This window comes from Nomascus leucogenys, chromosome 1a (genome assembly GCF_006542625.1).
Source record: "Nomascus leucogenys isolate Asia chromosome 1a, Asia_NLE_v1, whole genome shotgun sequence".
NCBI classification, from domain to species: Eukaryota; Metazoa; Chordata; class Mammalia; order Primates; family Hylobatidae; genus Nomascus; species Nomascus leucogenys.
In genome coordinates this window covers 71,362,653-71,384,105 of record NC_044381.1, presented here as the reverse complement: position 1 = coordinate 71,384,105, position 21,453 = coordinate 71,362,653, and the positions used below count along the sequence as shown (strand labels likewise).

The 21,453-nt window shown below is 37.7% G+C and overlaps 1 protein-coding gene across 4 annotated transcripts in view; it reads right to left on the bottom strand.

Moving 5' to 3' along the window:
- Window positions 1-8,488: 8,488 nt before the first annotated feature.
- CGRRF1 (cell growth regulator with ring finger domain 1) overlaps window positions 8,489-21,453 on the bottom strand; it is a 33,857-nt gene continuing 20,892 nt past the window's right edge. For 3 of the 4 annotated variants that reach the window (XM_003267712.4, XM_030810775.1, XM_030810781.1), the window contains exons 5-6: window positions 14,779-14,886; window positions 13,305-14,552 (exon numbers count right to left, since the gene is read on the bottom strand). In XM_003267712.4, coding sequence (XP_003267760.1) covers window positions 14,232-14,552; window positions 14,779-14,886 — 429 coding nt within the window. In that variant the 3' untranslated portion in view covers window positions 13,305-14,231. Of the gene's footprint in view, window positions 11,940-13,304; window positions 14,553-14,778; window positions 14,887-21,453 lie in introns of those variants that run through there. The other variant, XR_004029664.1, reaches the window with a different exon arrangement.

Here is a 21,453-nt window from a genome sequence, read left to right as displayed (position 1 = left end):
TCTCACTATATTGCCCAGGCTGTCTCAAACTCCTGGCCTCAAGAAATCCTCCCACCTTAGCCTCCCAAAGTTCTGGGATGACAGGTGTGAGCCACTGTGCCTGGCCATTTTTTTTTTTTTTTTTTACTTTTTTAAAGAGATGGATTCTCACTGTGTTGCCCAGGCTGGACTCAACTCCTGGACTCAAGTAATTCTCCCACCTCAGCCTCCTAAGTAGCTGGGATTACAGGTGTGAGCCACCACACCTGGCTCCTTTTGTTGTTGCTGTTGTTGTTGTCTCTAGCACTTGGCCCAGTGAGTGGCACATAGAAGACACTCAATAAACCCAATTAAGTAAATAAGACATGTTCACCTCCATGCAGTAATAAGCAGTGTCTAGCTGCAGGGAGTACTTCAGTCCTTTTTAAGGCAGAGTAATATTCCATGAAGAAAACTTCTGAGGCAGCTTTCTCTGAAATGGAGTCAGATGACAGGGGTTAACTAATTTTTTGGACTTACTTTAGTCAGGGACCCTGTATTTTTGACTGATTTTTAAATCAAAATTTAAATAATCAAAATAACTCAAACCAATTAACTGATACAGTTATTCAAATACAACGTAAATATAAAATGAACCACAATTTGAAACAGAAATGCAGATGGGTTCTCACTTTTTAAAAATAAGCAAATGTGTGAAGTATTAATTATAGGGTTTTTTTTACAGTAGAATGTCTTATAAAGTATCATAGATAAATTTTCAAGTAAATACATTCAGAAAGTTAAATATAAGCACTGCAAAGCCACTCCTATTTAGAGGATTTATACAGGTCAGGATTACAAAAGTGGGACTTCAGATCTTGTGCAGAGATAACCTGCTCCCAGGCTGACATGAGAGTAACAAAAGTTGCTTATACTGGAAGTCATCAAATACCTATTCTTACCTTGGTTATTGATCCAAGAATTGCTTATATCTTTTTCTACTGAAAGTGAAATGGAAATGTATCCACAGGTTGAAATAGTTTAAATGCAAACAAGTACCAATCTGAGATCATGTTTTTATAACCTAAACAAAGACCAGAATCCCCTTCCCCGAGATTTTTTGAAAAGCAGCTTCTGTATGATGAGAGCATCCCACGATAGCCGGCACCGTCAGGTTTCTCCTAACCAGGCACTACTGTTGCAAGGGACACATGAGATTTGATATTGTTTAACTCCCCATTTCCACATCCTTGGGATGTTCCGAGTCAGGACATTTATAAGAAACTGACTGAATGCAAATTTAAATTTTATTCCAAGATTTCTCGGAGCCTTTCTTATGCTAATGTGTGTTGTGAGTCTTCCGAAGAGTACACTGTGTGACCGTGCTTAAGCTGACTTGAGTACAGAATCTACATTTCACAGGTCTTTTTGTAGTACTGTTGTCACTTGGGATATATTTTGGGAAATGCTGAGTCTGATAATAGGTTATAGAAAAGCAATAAAAATGATGAAAGAATTTGGAAATTGTACCTACAGTTTGATGTTTAAAAACCATGTATTTTTCAGGCAATGTAGGAAGGTGACTAGTTTTTAGAGCACAAGCTTCAGGCAAAACAAAACTGGATTCAAATCCCAACTCTGCCACTTTGTAGCTTTGTAATATGAGCTAATTATTTAACCTTATTTGGTTTCAGTTTTCTGTCTACTTTAGGAAATTGTGCCGGAATTATAGGAGATAATATCTAATTATATCGATTGAAATCCAGCCAGGAGACAAAAAACACACCAATTATTTTATCAGAGATTAACACAAAGAGTTGTTAACTGAAAAATCAAAAGGAAAACACTAAGGTATAACACTAGTAGCAATTGCAGGAAACGGCTACCATCCACAGAGCTGGGGAAACAAAGTGGAGTTGGAATTACAAAAATGTAGAAGTTTGGAGGAGCCCGACAGATCTGAAACACTGAAACCTCTGAGAAGGGGGTGCTGCTGGGCCTGGGGCTGGGTCCTGGGTGGGGGTGAGGAGGCAGGTTTGGAAAATATTGGAAAAACTGTAACCTGGATTCAACTCTGCTCCTGGAATCAACCACTACTCTCAAGGTACAGAAGTGAGGCTGGGGTGATGCTCACAGGAATGAGAAGCAAACAGGAAGCTCATGGGAAACAAACAGGAAAGAGCAAATCCCTTCTTCCTCCTATCTATCTTCCAGTCTCCCTCCATTGCTCTGATTTGCAAAGCCTCATGGGAGCAGCTGGGAAAGCATACATGTGGTTTGCAGAGGCCTAGTCCCAGCATCACTAAGCAAAGTATAGAAGGGTGGGTTTGGGCCTAACAGGTGGGTTTAGAGCTGCACTACTGGCACAAATACAAAGTGCTCAGAGCAGAGAAAACATACGATAGCTGTTCCCCCTCCTCCTCCTAATCTGACTCGTTAACTCAGTCTTATGCCTGGTACATATCTGCAGAATTCCAGAGGACCTAGCTATGATAAACACAGAAGAAATTAAACGCCTGGAGGTTCAACTGATTAAATAAAGTAGGCTTAACATTGCATCTCACATGTAAAATGTCTGAAACTGAACACTTGATTTCTCCAAATACGTTTCTTCCTCAGTCTTTTAAAAGTGCAACTCAGAAAAGTTCACTTCCCAGCTTCAACTCTCTGATGTCTTCCCACTGCATAGAAGACAATGTCGACTCCTACCCATAGCCAGTAAGGCCTGTACTCTCTCCAACTCCATCCATGTTGCTCCTCCTTGTTTATTCAGTTCCAGTCACACAGGCCTCTTTTCTGTTCCTCTAACACCTCAAACTCTTTTCCACTTTGGGCCACTGTACTTCATGTTCCTTCCACCCAAAATGCTACAGACAGGCTCTTGACAAAGCTGGGTTTCTGTTAACCCTGAGGGCTGAGCTCAACTGAAGGCTTTTCAGAGATACCTTCCCTGACACTCTCCTATCTACAACTACTCCCCGACTTGTCTGTTTCCTTCATGGTGCCTTCATGATATTTTTTGCTTACTGTTTATTGTTAGTCTCCCCTCACCCTTACCCATCCATGTGAGTTGCTCGAGGGCCAGGACCTCTAGTATCTTGTTCGTCCTCTCTCTAGCACCAAGGACAGCAGCTCATTCAAAGTAGACCTAAGTATTTTCTGAATGAACTAATGAGTGCTTGAATGAATGAATGAATGATGTTCTCAGGAGAGAGGCACAAACATGACTAAGACAGTCTTGCCTCCAGGGAGCAACACTCCAATGGAAAAAGTGTACATGTGGTCCGAGATTTACTGACTGTTATCAATCACCTTACCCAAGTCAGAAGCATAAGAATTATCCTAAGCCACTCCTCTCCATTATCAAAAATCAAGTCCTTCGGCCCTTACTGTTCCTCAACTGTAGTACTATAGTGGCATCTTGATCCTAATTTTCCTACCTCTAGTATCCCCCAATTCAAACACTAAATTATCCTCCAAATTTGTATATTTATTTCTAAGTATTCCCCCAATTCAAACACTAAACTATCCTCCAAATTTGTACATTTATTGACAAGCGATTGACATGTCCTAAAGCTAATCGAATATTAGTAAAATTTAATTTCTATGTAGCTAAAAATAAACATGAGTTCTAATACTTTTCCCATACATCACTCTGTAGACTGTTACACTTCAAACCACTTCCCATACTGATATTTTAAAAATACAAATCTGATATATTGCTATATTTAAAATTACTGCAGTGATTCCTTAATACTTTTAAGATTCATTTATTCATTTCACAAGTATTTGTTAAATGGTAAACTCTGTACAAAGCAATGGGAATACACGGAGAAACAAGTCAGCTCCTGTCCTAAGTAGTTTTTAGTTTACTGAGAGACAGAGAGAAATAAACAAGCAAATAATGTACAATGTGATAAACGCTAGGATGGGCTTAAGCATGTTATGTTGACCAGGCACAGTGGCTCATGCCTATAATCCCAGCACTTAGGGAGGCCAAGGCAGGAGGATCACTTGAGGCCAGGATCTAAGACCATCCTGGACAACATAGCGAGACTTTCTCTCTACTGAAAAAAAAAAAAATTAAAATAGCTAGGTAGCCGGGCGTGGTAGCTCACATCTGTAATCCTAGAACTTTGGGAGGCCAAGGCATGTGGATCACCTGAGGTCACGGGTTCAAGACCAACCTGGCCAACATGGTGAAACCCCGTCTCTACTAAAAATACAAAAATTAGCCGGGCATGGTAGTACGTGCCTAATTCCAGCTACTCGGGAGGCCGAGGCAGGAGAATCGCTTGAACCCGGGAGGCAGAGCTTGCAGTGAACCAAGATTGCGCCACTGCACTCCAGCCTAGGCAACAAAGTGAGAGAGACTCGGTCTCAAAAAAAAAAAAAAAAAAAAAAAAAAGCCAGGCATGGTAGCACATGCCTGTAGTCCTAGCTATTCGAGAGGCTGAGGCGGAGTGATCACTTGAGCCCAGGAATTCAAGGCTGCAGCGAGCCATTACCACAACATTGCACTCCAGCCTGGGTGACAGGGCAAGACCCCATCTCTAAAAAAAAGAAAAAAATCAAATAAAAACCATGGTATGTTATGGGACACGGAAGTGGTACAGGCTAGCTGGAGTGGGGAGTGTGAAAGAGGAAAACAGAGGTAAGGAGGCTGCAAACATAAACAGAGGCAAAATCAGGAAGGGGCTTGATAAGACTTAAACTTTTCTCCTGACAGTAAATGGGAGTCATTGAAGGGTTTTAATCAGAAGTAACTTGATTAGTTTTTTATAAAGAGCTACCTGGTTGGATGTGGAGAATGAATGGGTATGATGGGAGGACTCAAACAGGAGGCCAAGAGACGGTTAGGAGATGGCTACAAAGTCATCTAATGGTGGTAGTGAGAAGCCTAGTGTGGAGGTGGGAAGAGAGGCAGGGGTAAAGATAAGATTTGAAAGATAAGGGTACAAAACAGGAGTGGTAAGAAATGATGGCCATGTTTCTGGTTTGGCCAACACGGATGGGGATGGTATCATTCATCAAGATGAGGAACTCAGGAAGCAAAACAGAGTTATGGGGAACTCGCTGAGTTGAGCTTTGGACATGTTGAGATTAAGGAACCTGTGAGACGGAGTGGAGATACATGGGTCTAGGGTTCAAAAGAAAGTTCTAGCCTGAAGATAGAGAATTTAGGAATTGCCAACATGGGAATGGATGGAATCAGCCAAAGGATGGGATGGGTGGTAAGAAGAGACTGCTGAGGCCTGAGCATTGAGGTACACCTACCTTTAAAGAACCAGGCTGAGGAAGGTGTAATGGAGACTAGGAGTGTGGAGTAAGTCAGGTTTAGCAGGCAGGGAAAGGGGACAGACACAGAAACTAATAATACAGGAGTGGAATCAAGATTTGCTGACTGATCAAATATTGGGGGAGAGACCAGGGGCCAGAAGAAGGGGAATGTGGGATTCTGGGAAGATAGCAATGTCGCTAACTCAGGAGGGGAAAGTGAGAGAGAAACAGGTTTTGTAGGAAGATGTGTTCTACTTTGGACATGGTGGAGGGGCCTGTGGGAAACGTGAGTGGAAACATCCATTAGCCACTTAGCAATGAAAGTTTCAAACTCAGCAGAAAGACCAAAAATAGATAAATTGATTTGAGAAGAATCAGTCTAGAACTAAGGGCAGATTGCAATAAATAAGAGAGATCATAGATGGTACACTCTTTGAGAATAGCGGGTCTATGCTTGACTCCTCAGTGTCTATTCCATGCACTGCCAGATACACCGTGGAAATGGTGCTTAACAAGACATTGGTCCCATGAATGATGCATGAGGCCTGTAGAGACCTAGGGAAAGATACAATTCATGGCAGTGATATCTGTGGACCACCTGCTTCAGGTGGTGGCTCACACCTGTAATCCCAGCACTTTGGGAGGCTGAGGCAGGTAGATCACCTGAGGTCGGGAGTTCGAGATCAGCCTGACCAACATGGAGAAACCCTGTCTTTACTAAAAATAGAAAATTAGCTGGCATAGTGGTGCATGCCTGTAATCCCAGCGACTCTAGTCAGGAGGCTGAGGCAGGAGAATCTCTTGAACCCGGGAGGTGGTGGTTGCAGTGAGCTGAGATCGCGCCATTGTACTCCAGCCTGGGCAACGAGAGTGAAACTCCATCTAAAAAAAAAAAAAAAAAAAAAGAATCATCCACAGGCTTGTTAGAGGGGTGATTCCTGGGCCAGATCCTAGACCTATTAAATCAGAATTTTAAGACAGATAGATCTGGGGATCTGCATTTTTACCTCTCCCCTAAAAGCAGTTCTTACCTCTCCCCTAAAAGCAGTTCTTAAGCACCATTGAAATGCAGTGGAACATGGTGACTCAGAAGCCAGGACAAGTAACTTTCTAGGAGGAGAAAAATAGTTATGTGTAGAATCCTTCAAAGCGGGGCCATGAAGAATGAGGAGCAAGGAAAGGCCATGGCATGGGGTAAACAGGAGCTTAATGGGCACCCTTGGGAAATCAGTTTAAGTCAATAATCAGAATATAAAAGAGGAGGCATAATTAATCGTGAATAAGAAACAAGAAAACAAAAATGACCATAGTGTGGGGTTCAGAGGGTCCCAGACTTAGTAGTATTAGAATTACCTGGGGAACTTCTGACTCAGTATGTCTAAGATCTGAGTTGTGATTCTGCTAAGTAGCAGCACTGGGGAATCGTTGTAGACTTTCTCAAGATGTCTGGAACTAAGAGAAATAGTAATAGGATGGAAGCTAAATAGGAGTTATATGGTGGAATGAGAAACAGGGCTGGGGTGGGGGAGTTCTTTAGTACTGGTAATATCCAGCATAATCTGAGGCAGAAGGAAATAAGTTAGACTGAAGACACAAGAGAAAGGAGATATGCTAGTATTCTTTTGTTCTCTCAAAGACATCACTCCTGCAATTACTCCTAGTATCCCAGCATTATCATTTTTTCCCTCTTCACTGATTTGTTTTCATGGGCATTCAAACATGCTATTTTCTCTCATCTTAAAACTAAACACTGGTAAACCCATATTGACAGTTACCACACTATTTCCGTGTGTAAATGACATATAAGGGTAATGGAGACTAGGAGGGAAGAGCTAGACAGGAAGTTCTAGCCAGGCAAATTCGGCAAGAAAAACAAATAAAAGGCATTCAAACTGGAAAGGAAAAAGTAAAATGACTTCTGCTTGCATACGACATGATCTTGTATGTAAGTCTAAGGAATCCACTAAAAAACTATTAAAACTAATAAACAAGTTCTAAAATTTGAAGAGTACAATACCAATATCCAAAAATCAATAATCAAAAATCGTTATTTCTATGTGCCAGTAATGAATAACTTGAAAATGAAATTAAAACAATTCTATTTACAATAGCATCAAAAAGAATAAAATGCTTTGAAATAAATTTAATAAAACGAGTACAACTTACACTCTGAAAACTGTAAAACATTATTTTAAAAAATTAAAGAAGACCTAAATAAACAAAAAGATATCCCATATTCATAGATTGGGAGACTTAATATTGTTAATATGGCAATATTCTCCAAATTGATCTAAAGGTTCAGTGTAATTGCTATCAAAATCCCAGTTGGCTTTTTTTTTTGCAGACGTTGACAAGCTGATCCTAAAATTCATACTAAAATTCAAGGGACCCAGCATAGCCAAAACAATCTTAAAAAAGAACAAAGTTGGAGGACTTTTGCTTACCAATTTTGAAACTTAGCACAAAGCTTCTATAAGTGAGAACTACAGTACTAGCATAAACATAGCCATATAGATCAATAGAATAGAATTGAGAGTCCAGAAATAAACCTTCAAATTTATAGTCAATTCAACAAGGGTACCAAGACAATTCAATAAAGAAAGAGTAGTCTTTTCAACAGACAGTACTGGGATAGCTAGATATCCAAATGTAAAAGAATGAAGTGGAATTCACTTTATCACACCGAATATAAAAATTAACTCAAAATTGATCAAAATGTAAAAGCTAAGACTATAAAACCCTTATAAAAAATATAGGTGTAAATTTTGTGACCTTGAGTTAGGCAAAGCCTTCTTAGATATGACACCCAAAACACAAGTAACAAAAGAAACAATAGATAAGTTGGATTTCATCAAAACTGAAAACTTTTGTGCTTCAAAGGACACTATCAAGAAAGTGAAAAGATAGCTCACAGAATGGGAGAAAAATATTTGTAGATCATGTACCAAAAGGGACTTGTGCCTAGAATATATAAAGAACTCCTAAAATTCAATAATAGAGAACTGTTACAACCTAATTTAAAAATGGGTTGGCTGGGTGTGGTGGCTCACGACTGCTCTTCCCAGCACTTTTGGAGGCCGAGGCAGGCGGATCACGAGGTCAGGAGATCAAGACTATCCTGGCTAACACGGTGAAACTCTGTCTCTACTAAAAATACAAAAAATTAGCCGGGCGTGGTGGCGGGCGCCTGTAGTCCCAGCTACTTGGGAGAATGAGGCAGGAGAATGGCGTGAACCCGGGAGGTGGAGCTTGCAGTGAGCCAAGATGGCTCTGTCCAGCCTGGGCGACAGAGCCAGCCAGACTCCGTCTGAAAAACAAAAGGGTTAAAGAACTAACTAGATATACAAATGGTTAATAAAAACATGAAAACATGTTCAATATCATTAACCATTAGGGAAATGCAAGTCAAAATCACAGTTATACCATAAAATGGGTGGTTGTCAGGGGCTGGGGGAGGGAGAAATGGGGCGTTGTTTAATAGATACAGAATTTTAGTTTGGCAAGATGAAAAAGTTCTGAAGATCTATTGCACGAGAATGTGAATACACTACTTAACTGAATACTTAAAAGTGAGTAAGACAGTAACTTGTTATGTGTGTTTTTTCCAACCACAATTTAAAAAATACACCATAATTATACCACTTCAAGGGTATTCAAGTGTGAAGTGAGGTGGTAAAAGTATCTTATCCCATTAGGATAGGAAAGCTATAATTAAAAGATAATAACAAGTGTTGGGGAGGACATGGAGAAACTGGAACCCTCATACATTGCCAGTAAGAATGTAAAATGGTACAGCTACTTTGGAAAACAATTGGGAAGTTCCTCAAAAGCTTCAGCATAGAGTTTCCATATGAGCCAGTAATTCCACTTGTAGGTATTGAATAGGTCTGGAATAAGCCACTGTGACATAAAAAATTATTTTAAGCAGAAGATATTTGAGTTCCTGAAATCTCTTTTCTGCCTAAAAGGAGAGTCTCCCAAAAGAAGTCAAAATAACCGAAACGTCATAAATCCCCATCTCAGGAACAACCAGGGAAGATTAACTATTATCACCAGAGATAAGATGTCTCCATATCACACCTAAATAGACGTTTGTCATGAAAACTATCTATCATATCCTCCATGTAATCTCCTAAGGGCCCATTTATCTTTCCTGAAAGTCATTGTTTTCCAACAAGTGTCTTTCTCCTTCTTGCCTTCCCCTATTACGACTGTATATAAATCCCAAATAATCATCCCTTTGAGTCACTTTCCATTGTGAACTCCTGTCTGCATGTGATTAAAATGTCTTTTCCTTTGCTAATCTTTCATTTATCAATTTAATTTGCAGGCCTCCCATGACTGAATCTAAAAAATAGATTAAAAGTTTTTCCTTCCCCACAGTATATACCCAGAGAAATGAAAACATATCTACCAAAACTTGTACCTAAATCTTCATAGTATTATTCATAATGGCCCAAAAGTGGAAAACACCAAAAGCCCATCAAATGCTGAATGGATAAACACAATATGGTATAGCTACACAATGAAGTCTCATCCAGCAATAAAAAGGAATAAAATACCGATTCACACAACATGGATGAACCCTGAAAACATGCTAAATGAAAGAAACCAGTCACAAAAATCTTATATTGTGTGATTCAATTTATGATTCTACATTTGATTCCATTCCATGAACTGTCCAGAACAGACAAATCTATAAAGACAAAGTAGATTAGTTCTTGCCTAGAGCTGGGAGGATGGAGGGATTGGGGATGATTGCTAATAGGCACAGGTTTTCTTTTGGGGGTAATAAAAATGTTCAAAATTGATTGCAGTGATGATTATAAAATTCTGTGAGCACATTAATACTATTGAATGGTACACTTTGAATGGGGGAATTGTATGGTATGTAAATTAGATCTCCACAAAGCTGTTTTTAAAAAAAGACAAAAACGGCCATGCAGCTTTTGTTTCATTCACTGCAAACACTTGATCTTAGAGCCCTGAGCCTGCATTAAAGAAGTCTGACTACCCTAAAGCCACCAGACTGTCACAAAACCCAAGCCACATGTAAAGGCCATGTGTTGTCCTAGCTCAGCCCAGCTTTTGCATCATCACAGCCCAGGCACCAAATACCTGAGTAAAGAAGGCTTCAGATAATTCTAGCCTTCAGGCCATTGGGTTACCCCACTAGCCATTTAAGTCTTCCCAAATAAGGTTCCAGGCAAGCCTATCTGCGCCACAGCGTGTGCCAATACCTGACCACAGAATCTCTGAGCACAATAAAATAGTGGTTGTTTCACCCCTTCAATTCTGTTAAGAAGAAATAGATCAGTGTGAAGACCACTCTTCTAGTTTTCCTCCTATCTCACTGTCTACTCCTCAGTCTATGGGTTCTTCCCTAATCTCCCTGAATGTTGGAGTATCCCAAGTGTCAAACCACGGGCCACTTCTATTCCTATGCTCACTCCCTTGGTGCTCTCACGTGGCCTTTTGGCTTTAAATACCATGCTAATGACCCTCAAATTTATATCTTCAGCCTGGACCTCTTTTCTGAACTCTAGATTAGTATATGCACCTGCTTATTTGACATTTCCACTTAACTTCTAACTGGCATCTAAAACTTAACAAAAACACAGTTGTTCTTTTCCTCCAAACTTGCTCTTTTTCCAATCATCCCCATCTCAGTAAACTCCAACTCCCAGCCTTGCAGTCATTAAGACCTCTTCACTGCAAACTGCTTACTCCCTGTTCCCCTTCAGGTCTCCACCAAAATTCCTAAAGACGCCTTCAAATACAGTGTAACCCAATCTGTATCCCTCACATTCCCTACCTACCCATCCCAGCTTTGATCTCCTCCATAGCACTCACTTCCATCTGATCCTCTATCTTTTACTAATTGGTCTCTTTCTCTGTCTACTAGAATGTAAGCTCCACGAAGGCAAGGAGTTTTGCCTATTTTATTCATTCCTGTATCCCCAATGACCAAAGATGTATAGTATCTTTGGCACTCAATAATTATTTGTTTAGTTATTGAATGAGTAATCAAATGAGTTCCGGGGCAAGCAGGGATGAAATCAAGATCATAAGTAAAGCGTTAGCCTCAAAAGGAGATACATCTCTTCTCTTGGGGAAGAGAAAAAAAAATATCTACTGATTTTGAACATCTAAGCAAAGAAATGACAGTAGAACCAATCTTACATGGGGCTTACTATGGAGGTCACAAGTGTAAGCACTTTACACATATTTATGGGTGTAATCCTCTCAACTGCCTGTGGGCAGGTTCTATTATCATCATTTTATAGATAAGGAAACTGAGGCAGAGTGAGGTTAAGTAACTTCTCCAAGGTGACTAGCCATTAAGTGACAGAGCTGGAATAAAAATCAAGTTATCTGACTTCAGGGTCCATCATAACCTCCACACCATACTACATCTTGAAGGTTCTTTACTGAGGGTGATATAATAGTGGTGGGATACAGAACTTGAGAAAAGTAGAAGAGGTCTGAAATAACCATTTGGGAGTTCAGTTGGGAGTCCATTAAACTAAAGAATTGTTGAGAAGCATTGAAGGCCTGGTGCAATTAAACTATGTGGCTTTGCAATGGACTCCATTAAGTTGGGAAGAAAGGGTCACCGAAAGAAGAGGTGTCTACTCACCTGTCAAGTCTGCTTAGATGTTGCCCTGGTTCCAAAAGCTGCTACTTTTGAAAAATAGCATCTATATAAAGCAAATATTTTATCTAATAATCCATTTAAATAAATTTATAGTTGTTCTCACAAAATGTCACTACTCACATCTACTGACAAATTCTGACACAAGCCCCTAGGAATCAGTGCACTTGTTTTTACTTGACAACCTACCAAATCCTTCATATTTACAATTACTTCAGCTGCAACAAGAACTAAAGGCAAGTCATCTTTAAGTTATGAAAACGATGGATAAATAGATAAAAAAAAAAGTGGCATTCACATCCAGTGGAATATTATTCAGCCTTAAAAGGAATGAAATTCTGATGTAAGCTGACATGGATGAATGTTTAAGAAATGCTAAGTTTAGACAGACACAAAAGGATATTGTATGATTCCACTTACATGAAGTACCTGGTCAAATTTATAGGGACAGAAAATAGAATGGTGGTTGCCAGAGGCTGGTGGGAGGGAGAATGGGTAGTTATTGTTTAATGGGCATGGAATTCAGTTTGGGATGATGAAAAAATTCTGGAGATGGATACTGGTGAATGTTGCAAAACAATGTGAATGTAATTAATGTCAACTAATTTTACACTTAAAAATGGTTAAAATGGTAAGTTTTATATACGTATATTTTACTACAAAAGAAGTTACGAAACATGGAATAAGAATGCAGGCTTGGTGGAATCTACTTCTGATGAGAAACCAACTGTGTCTAGGACAGTTAAGGTACAAAGAGATCTATAGAGAGGCAGCAGAGCTAGGATGGAGTCTGAATACTCCCCCAATTTACATGACAAAGAGAGTTTTCAAGATTGTTATGCTGCTAGTTAAGGGCAGCAGGGACTGCAGCTTTGGACTACCCTGCTTCCAGTGGCAGGGTTGGAACACAGTCTTAGGAACTTCGGGGCAGGGGTGGGGTGGCAAGTGGGGGAGTTCTAATTAGCCATCAGTGATCTTTTTATGCTCAAATACTTGACATCAGGAGTCTTGCCTGATTCTTTGTAGCCCAGACTCTCAACAAGTATCTGGCTCCTAGACGGTATTTATTACATAGCTAGTGAATGTAGATGAAAGTTTGATTTGGTTTATAAAATGGAGAATAGAAAATGTCTTCCTAGGAGTGCTATACCTGGTTGGAATGGAATTATACAAAAATACAGATACAAAGGTAAGGCATTATTCTTAATACAAACAGGACAAAAAGAGGCTTGAAAAATCTCCCTGAAGGTCACAGTTTATTTGCCATGATCTGCTTTCTTGGTGAGTTAGGATAATTCTCACTGAAAACATGGAAAGCTCTGATTTACCTTTTTCTTTTAGTTATCTTAGAAAGAGAAGAGGGTGGGGTCTTTCTGCCTACCAAGTTTCTCAGTTCTTACAAAGACAGAACAATGGATGAACAAAGTAATTTACTATTCAGAAGGATACAGGGTTTATTTGGAATAAAAATACACTAGAAAAAATAGTTATTTGTTTCTTTTAGTGATTTTTCTAGCTCTATAACCTCCACCCCCGCCCCCACCCACCTCAGTTCTGGATGGATTTGCTGTGCAGGCAGAAATCTAAGGTAAGGCATTAAAGGTCTCACAGATCTTCCCTGGTAGACCACATTATGCTAATCTAATCACACTTGACTATCAATTTAATAAATTTAATTATCCAAAAAATCTTATTATCCACATTTCATATATCTGCCTCCTATAGATGAGTATCATTTTATAATACACTGAGAACAGTCAAGAATTATATCTTGTATTTATGAATTAAGAACCTATATTTAAAAACTATGACCTGTATTTATGTAACTATAATAAGGGACATTAGAAACCAAACAGATGGATATTTATAAAAACTTATTTCAAGAAAAGATTTAAAGAAGCTCATTCCAACTCCTTTGTATAAACTAGGGAACACACAATTACTTTAAGTAGAATTAAGTTTTTTCTTAATTGCACTCCAGATTACATCAAAGGTAAAACATTTAGCGACCTTAAGACTTTAACCTCCTCAAATTTTCAATGGATTGCCTTTCAGAATGATTTTTCTAACTAACATGAGAGAAAATCTAGCTAATAAAAGGCCATACTCTTAGATTCTTTTCAAGAGTTGAATGAATTTTTATGTATCAATGCAGATGGATTCCAATATTCATTCACTAAGCAGAAAGGAATAATTAATTTTTATACCATACAAATATGAAGTTAAAATAGAATTTTCATTGATGGTCAGTACTGTAGATTCTATGTTATGATGAATTCCAAGATCATCAATTTCTGCATCTTTAGTAGAAAGTGTACTTTTCAGTGTTACGATGCCTTCAAAGAGTCTTCAGTTTGTCTTTATCTTGCTCTTTTTGACTGCAAAGTGCAAAAGATTCCTGAACAAACTGCCTGCACATTGGGCACTGCTGAAAATACTTCACACAGCCATCACACAGGCATGTGTGTCTGCATGGTAAGAGCACCCAGTTCACAGTCCCATTCTGGCAAACAACACAGTCCTTGCTGTTCTCCTCTGATGGCTCAACTTCACTTTCAGAGAGTCCCACCTTTTCCAACAAACTTCTGTCTATGTTTTTTTCTTCTGAAGAGGAATTGTTGGAGGGAGTGAAATTATTATTTGCAGACATGAAAAGTTGCTGCAAATCAAAGAAATAAATTTAAAGATTATTATAAATAATTACTCTTTAAAACTGGGGGTCATAAGAAGCTGCTCAAAATTTATGAGCTAGCAAATTCAATTGCAAAGAATAGTTATCTTCTATAATTATTAACTGAAAAATATAATCATCTTTTCATAAATGGCCATTCTTTGAAGCTCTGTAAACAAAAGAGACAGAGATAAGACTACAGAGTACGACTTACCTTAAGATCATGAAATTGACCTTGAGCCAAGAGTAAATATTGATACAATATTCTGCAGGATAGTTTATAAGTCCTATCAGGAATATGAATCACTGACACCATGGAAATCTAAAATAAAAATTGAACACTGGTCAGCACTTAAAATCTTTATATTATTTCACAAATATGTGAAAAATGCTTTTCAACTGCTTCTAGACACTGTCTTCTGCCAAAAAAAAAAAAGAAAAATGCTTCTCAAAAATAAAAGGCTGATAAATTAGAAAATTTACATCAATCTGATTAAATCATAATCACTGCAGAGGAATCAGTTACTGACATATTTTTAGCAGAGTTATTTTAATTGTACTCAAATTTACAAATTTAATGTGATCACAATGGACAAAGGAATCTTTGAGAGGACTAAAGAAGGAAACGGAGAGGAATTAAAATCAGTATTAAACAGTCTTTTAAGAAGCTTGGATGTAAAGGGACCAGAGAAAACACTTTTGCTTAGAGAGCTACATGCATTGACTCTAAAATTCTCATATAGAAAAATGAACACAAAAGAACAGCTAGAAAAATACTGAAAAGAGAGAGCTCTGAGGGCGACAGCCCCATCAGATAATAAAACAGACTACAAAGCCTTTAAAATTAAAACAGTATGGTACTGGCACATGAATAGACAGATGGATGAAACAGGATAAACAGTCCAGAAACAGACCTAATTACGTACAAAAATATAATAAAGGTGTGATGTCAAATCACCAAAGAGTTTTTTTAATAAACAGTATTGGGACAATTGGATAGCTATTGGAAAAATATATAATTAGATGCATTCCTCATACCATACATAAGAATAAACTTCAGACACATAAGAGATCTAAATGTAAAAAATAAAACTGTACAAGTACTAGAAGAAAATCAACAAAATCCATTTTAGTCTCAGTGTAAGGAAAGACATTAAATACAACTCAAAACCCAGAGGAAATACACTTGACTATATAAGAATTAAAAATATACGTGATAAAAAGCACCATAAACAAAGTCAAAACACATGACAAACTAGAATAAATATTCACAAGGTGTGTCACAAATTAAAGGTTAATATTCCTAATTTATGAAGAACTTTTAAAAACTGAAGAAAATGGCCAAAATCCTATAGAAAAATGGGCAAAAGACATGAACGGACAATTCATAAAAAGATATAAACATAAGCCTTGACCATATTAAAAGATGTTTAATTAAAATTAATACTGTACCATCGTTCACTCATCAAAGTAACAAAAATCCAAAAGCTTGTCAATACACTCTGTGGAAATACACTCTCATATATTGTTGGTGGAAATTTTTTTTTCCGAAAAGGTACAATTCCAATGGCAATATCTAACAAAACAACATGCATTTACACTTCAACCATACAATTCCAACAATATTAAGATATGTATATATGAATTATTCAGCATAAGATTATTTGTTACTGCAGAATACTGGAAACTACCTGAATGTCCAAGCACAGGAGACTGGCAGAATAACTATGGAATATGCACAGCATACACACAGTGCAGTGCTATGCAGCTATCAAAAAAAAAAAAAAAGTGAAGACAATCTCTGCAAACTGGTGTGCAGTGATTTCCAGATTTTCTGAAGTGAAAAAAAGCAAAGTACAAAACAGCATACGTAGCATAGAGAATGTGCTATCTTTTGTGTAAGAAAAAAGAGAAAATAAAAAACAGGGAGGATAAATCGGAAAACAACAACTATCTCTAAGGACTGGGGTGTGTGGGAATGGCGTGGAAGGGATACGGAAGAAAACAACATGAGCGTATTTCTTTATATGGTTTTCTGACTTTTGAGAGAACGAATCCAAGTAATCTGTGGGCACAGTTTGACTACAAACCCTCAGTCTTGGCAGGAAGCAGGGAAATGGCAATTTGAGCACCAAAATAATTAAATTCGGCCATGAATTATAAAACACTGGGGGAAAAATTCATGAGGCCATAGAGACAACAGATAAGCAAACAAACAAATGGGAGAGACAGGAAGTCTCTTGCTCGTTGTAGAATGCCAAGAACTGACTGGAGGGAGGGCTGGAGTTGGAAAATAATTATTTCGCAACCATCACAGTAAAGATGAAATCTGGCAAGAATCATCAATGGATGTTAAATCTAGGACAAAAAAATTTTTTTTAATAAAAAGCAGGATATTTACATGATCTTACAGTGCCTCCTCACAGACCAAGGGGGAGAAAAAACCAGAAGAGTGGAGAAATTAGGTAACACCTTGACTAAGAGATCAAAATTAACATGACCAATTAGAGAAAAGAACATCGCATGCTTCTAGAGGTGGCACTCTGAAAAGGACACATCAACTGGGCAGCTCACTGGCTGCAGACGTATAACTTTGATCTGATCATAAGAAAAATCAGACAAACAAAATGAGAATGTTTTAATTTACAAAAAGGGTGTGTGTGTGTATGTGTGTGTGACTATATCCTTCAAAAATGCTCACGTCATAAAAGACAGAGTATGGAAATGTTCCAGGCTAAAGGAAGCTAAAGATCCATGACAAATACAAAATCTGGCTCTAGACTAGAACCTGAACTGGAGAAGAAAATTGGTTGTGAATTGGATAAAATACTGTATCAATGTTAAATTTATAAAGCAGATGACTATACTGTGGTTATATAAGAAAGCATCCTTATTTTTAGGAAATACACATTGAAGCATTTAGGGGTAAAGAATCATCATGTATGCAACTTATTCTCAAATCATTGATTTAAAATATCTATATGATCATATATATGTGTATGTATAAACATATGGGCAGGCTGGGTGTGGTGGCTCACGCCTGTAATCTCAGCCCTTTGGGAGATCACAGTGGGAGGACTGCTTGAGCTCAGGAGTTTGAGACCAGCCAGGGCAATGCAGTAAGACCCTGTCTTTACAAAAAAAAATTTTTTAATTTAGCCTGGCACAGTGGTGCATTCCTGTTGTCCCGGTTACTCAGGAGGCTGAGGCAGGAGGATCACTTGAGCTCAGGAAGTTGAGGCTGCAGTGAGCCATGACTGTGCCACTGTATTCCAGCCTGGTGATAGAGCAAGACCCTATCTCAATCAATCAATCAATACATACATACATAAATGGGTGAACAATAATGCAAAGGACAGAAATGTTAACAATAGGAGATCCAGGTACAGGGTATATGGGTGCTCTTTCATGTTTTTATTTTTGCAACTTTTTGAAATTATGTACAAATAAAAAGTTTTAAAACCCTACATTAGTTGCAAAAACACAATATTCTTTACAAGTTTATAAAGATTTATTAATTTAGTAATGGCATCAGAGGCTTTTAATACTAAATCAAAATGACAGGGTTAGTAGAAAATAGTAGTTACCACTTCATACTAACAATTTCATCGTCTGGGAGCAGTGGTTCACACCTGTAATCCCAGCACTCTGGGAGGCCAAGGCAGGTGGATCACGAGGTCAGGAGTTCAAGACCAACCTGGCCAACATGGTAAAACCCCATCTCTACTAAAAATACAAAAATTAGCCGGGTGTGGTGGCACGTGCCTGTAGTCCCAGCTCCTCGGGAGGCTGAGGCAGGAGAATTGCTTGAACCCAGGAAGCAGAGGTTGCAGTGAGCTGAGATCACGCCACTGCACACCAGCCTGGGCGACAGAGTGAGATTCTGTCTCAAAAAAACAAACAAAAAAACAATTTTGTCATTTGATTTAATATTAAAAGTCTCTGAAGCTATTATCATACTAGTTATATATGGAGTTGTGGGTAAATATTTGATATGGAAAAAATGTTCAAATACACTATTAAGTGAAAGCAGGTCACAAAATAGTACAATCTTATCCTGTTTTTCTAATCTTATCCTGTATAATCTTATCCTTTTTTTTTTAAATTACATATATAAAGATTTGGAAAGATACAGACAAATATTCACAGTGATTATTTTTGGATGATAGAATACAGATTATTGTACTTCTCTCCTTTTGGCTTATCTACACTTTCTAATTTTTTTTCCTGCCACAAATGTATTATTTGAATAATACCGAAAAAAAGCCAATGTAATTAAGTAAAAATGAAAAAATTTTAAAGTCAAAATTTTGTAGTAACAATTCCTGCTTTCCTTTTTTTAACCTAAAACAACAAAGTGGTTCCTAACTGTACTACCTAAATATAATTCTTTGCTGTTAAAATAAAAATGATATTTTATTAATAAGTTTTTTAAAAAAATATAGTCCCTGACCCGCAGATAAAATACGGAAAAAAACACATATGAAAAAGAAATAGGAAATGGTCCATTTGCTTTTAAAATTATAAACAGAGAACATTAATACAAAATACACTAATAAATATATTTGAGTGCCAATATTACCCCCAATCTGAGAAATAAGAGACAAGAGAAGCAAGGATTAACAGGAAAAAAGGAGGGAGCCCACAGATGAGAATAAAAGACATTCAAAAGGACCCAGACACAGAGACATATACAAAGCACAAGAGAAGATGGCTGTTAACCCTTGGGAGACACTCAGACTTCCCTATGGGAACAAGCCTCCCACAACTACAGCTGGGCCACACAGTCATCATCCAGTGTGACCTGACAGCAAACTCTTCTCTGGCCTACAAGGCCACTGAACTGAAAACACACACACAAAAATGGTTAAAATGGTAAACTTTATATATAAAATACATATATTTTACCACACAGATACACAATCACTCCCTGTTTGGACAGGGGAAGAAAGTTAGAAACAAAAAAAGACCCTGAGCACCTAGAGTAGATAGCACTATCAGTGAAGGGAAAAGGAATGCAATGGGGAAGCTGGGAGGGAAAATGACTGCGATCTGATCCTTTTATGTTGAACCAAAGGAAAAAGGAGAACAGAACCCAAGAAACTTAGAAGAGATGGGGCACACAGTGGGGGCAGAAGGGCTTCCTTGCCCAAGTACACAGGGTCAAGAACAAAGGAGCTAGAAATAGGAGACACCAATTTAACAGGTTTTATTTATCTCTAACTGAAACAGAGAGAAAGGAGGGAAGAGGCCAGAAGGCCTCTCACACACGCTAAGGTGCATGCGATGTACAGCTAAGGAGTTTCGCTGTCAAGCTCTATGAGGCTCATTAACATTGCCTAGTACGACTTTTTTTTTTTTTTTTTTTTTTTTACTTATCAAACCTTTATTGAACCCCTATTGTATCCTAGGCACTGTACTAGGTTCTGGAAATACACTACTGCTGGTATGACTTTTGTATTTTGTATTTTTATTGTATATAAAGTGTACAACAGGATGTTTTGCTATATATACACCTAGTGAAATGGTTACCATTATAATGCAAATTAATATACGCATCATCTTACATAGTTACTTCCACTTTTTTTGCATGTGGCAAGAGCACCAAAAATCCCAAAAGCAATACCATATTAACTATAGTCCTTATGCTGTACATTAGATCTCTAGACCTGCTCATTTCATATATCTGTAACTTTGTCTCTAGTGACCTATATATCCCCATTTCCTTCCCCTCTGCTCCCCATGACTTGGAAAAAATAAGCTGACCTCAGCTCAATGGAACTTCAGTTTGAAAATATTAAAAACCAAAAACCTAGATGCTTAACTGCAAATGAGTAAGAAGGGTCTAGATTTCTCAGAGTCTGTACCTTCCAAAGCTCAATGTACACTTGTTGCAGGAAGATATTCCTGCTAAAAATAAATAAATTCAAAAAACAAAAACAAACAAACACAAAATGCTCAGAGTCAAGCCCTTGTTCCATCTCTTACTGCCTGAATGACTGGGATTTTTCTTGACTCTGTTTCAGTCTGTGAAAGGAGAATATTTGCCCTGTCCTAAGAAACCAGGTTGTTGGAAGAAAAAAATAAGTTAATGTTTGTGAATGTACTTTGCACATTACAAAGTATCACAAAACAACGTTACCATATGTTTATTAATGAATAATCTATATTAAATACTTCAGAAAAGTAGTCAATTGTGTGTAAGGACATTTTTACCATGATACAATTTCATCAAAAGTTTATTTCATGTCTAAGTTTCTATTATACTCAGATGATTGTCAAAGTTTCAGTCCTCTTAGATCTCTAAGATACTTTTAACTTCCTAATAGGAGTCAACTACCAGACTGAAAAAATAATTAGCACATAATGAGGAAAGGAGATTACTATAATTACTGAAAATACAGGGACCAGACATATAAGATATAGGTGCAGCAGGGACTTTGATGGAAACAAGGTGACTGCAAGTAGGCAAAAAAAGAGTGGATACTATCTTAAAACTGAGCCCTTTAGATCATTATTGTGCTTATTTATTCAGTGCTAAACATGTTCAGAATAAACATGCTTCCCAACAGACTGTTTCTATACAGCAAATATGACAGAATACAGAATGATTAAATTAACTTAATTCAACCATTATGTATCTTTTATTTCCCAAATAAAGTCATATTACTGTGATCCCTAAGGCAAAAAACGAGTCATACTCTGAAGGTACTGTTACACATATAAAAACCAAATAGCTGTACACAACCAAATAGGTGTTAATGATGAAATTAACTTAATTCAACCATTATATATCTTTTATTTTCCAAATAAAGTCACATTACTGTGATCCATAAGGCAAGAAAAGAGTCATAATATGAAGGTACTGTTACACATATAAAAACCAAGT